Raw genomic sequence first — 1,789 nt, 5'->3', positions numbered from 1 at the left:
GAGGCAATGTAGGTTAGGAAATCTGTAAATCTTCATTCTTTAGCTTATGGTGACAAATCCTTGTGGTGCAATATTAGGCTGTGTGGATGTAAAAAAAAGAAAAAAAAAGTAAGTTTGTAATGAAAATGGCTGGCAGTGGTTGCTTGGTAAATTCATGTCAACATCATTTCCGAAATATTATTTCCACCACTGCACTTTTTAGCCATGTCCCTGTTCACCTATAGCTGACATACCACAAGACCACCAACATAGAAACGCTTCAGCTGTTTCTGTATTGTTTGGCTCTGATAATCTCAGACTTTGCCTTACATACAAAGACCTGAATGCACTGCAGTACACTGAACCTTTTTACACACACACACACACACACACACACACACACACACACACACACACATTGGTATTTTAAGCAAAGATTTGTGGGGTCTTACAAGTCAGCTGGCAGTAATTCCTCTGAGGCAGAGAGGGATTAAACTTTTCCCTGAAAAGAAGCTTAAAAGAAAGTTCTAAATATCTCACGTTTCACATTATTCATATATTTCTCAATAGAGAAAGGAGAAAATACATAATTGAATGTGAATATCGTTTATTCTGTGTAATGCCCCGATAATATATTTCACAAAATTATTGTAAGATTTATTTTTCTTGGTGTACATCCATACATAGGGTACGACTGAAAAGTGTGAACACACCTTCCCATTCACTTCAATGAGAAAGTGTATCCAAACATTTGACTAGTACTGTAAATTAACTTGACAAACAGGTGAAATGGAGCAACACTGCCTTACTAATCTCCATAGAGACACTGCATGAAATAGGCCACGCCCATCACGGGGGAGAGCTCTCCATTCACTCCCATACGCCACCGTCATTTTCCTTGAATTAAACATAGCTAAAAGCTGTTGTGTGGTGGGCTGCGCAGACAACAAATGTAAAAAAAATCGCCAATTAAAGTGTTTTTGTACTCCCGAGCAAAACAAGGAAGCCATTGAGAATTGGCAAGAAGAGAAATGTGGATGTTGCTGTCAAGGAAGTAACTCGGAGTGTTCATCTTCCGTATATATGATCTTTGTGTGCAACACGTGACATAGGAGAACGCTAGGATTCGGGGGGAGATTTTGTTTCCCCCCGTTTTGGGCGTGGTTTCTGAATGACGACGCGCTCCGCAGTGTCTCTATAGTTTGTTTGGCAATGAACTGTAGGGAGTGTTAGCTGTGTGCATAATACTTCAAGGCAAGAAGAAATACAAGGAACAAAATGACTGAGTGACGATACGAGTGAAGATTTACCACAACTGAGAGGTGTTTTCATAAAATGAGAGATTTAATTAAGCGAGATATTCAGTGCTATACAGTTGAGAGGGTGTATCAGGTGCAGAGGTCTTAACGTTTACAGTCCATTTTGACATCTTAAATGAACTTCTCCATTCGCGTCACATTTATTCTGGCCAGCCTGGAGAACCAGCGGTTGGCGTGCGTGTTACGGTGCGACGCCGTTTGAACGAAGCCTAATTTCTGGTACAGGGAAGCGGCCGCCGTCTGCGGTGAGCTGGTGTCCAGAACCAGGCGGGCGTAGCCGCGCTCTTTGCAGACATCCAACGCCTTCTGGATCAGCTCAGAACCCAGGCCTCGGCGGCGGCACCCGAACGACACCACCACGTGGACCATCTCGCCGTAGCTTCCGTCCCCGGCTTCCTGGTCCGTCATCTCCATCACGCCTCCGTTCAAGGAGGCGTCGCCTCCCCTCTTCCCCGTCAGCGCCACCATCCCGACCACCTTTGATTGGCCGT

General features: G+C 44.3%; 1 protein-coding gene across 1 annotated transcript in view; it reads right to left on the bottom strand.

The window, feature by feature from the left end:
* Positions 1-1,409: 1,409 nt before the first annotated feature.
* The window catches only part of LOC310794953 (N-acetyltransferase family 8 member 3), a gene marked incomplete at both ends in the record, with an annotated part of 1,464 nt that continues 1,084 nt past the window's right edge, over positions 1,410-1,789 (bottom strand). The window contains one exon of the mRNA XM_083656980.1: positions 1,410-1,789. This exon is cut by the window's right edge and continues 354 nt beyond it. Coding sequence (XP_083513106.1) covers positions 1,410-1,789 — 380 coding nt within the window.

Source organism: Poromitra crassiceps, assembly GCF_964638095.1.
Source record: "Poromitra crassiceps genome assembly, chromosome: 20".
Taxonomy (NCBI): Eukaryota; Metazoa; Chordata; class Actinopteri; order Beryciformes; family Melamphaidae; genus Poromitra; species Poromitra crassiceps.
Note: the sequence above shows the minus strand (reverse complement) of the source record. Positions and strands in the feature narration are given on the sequence as shown.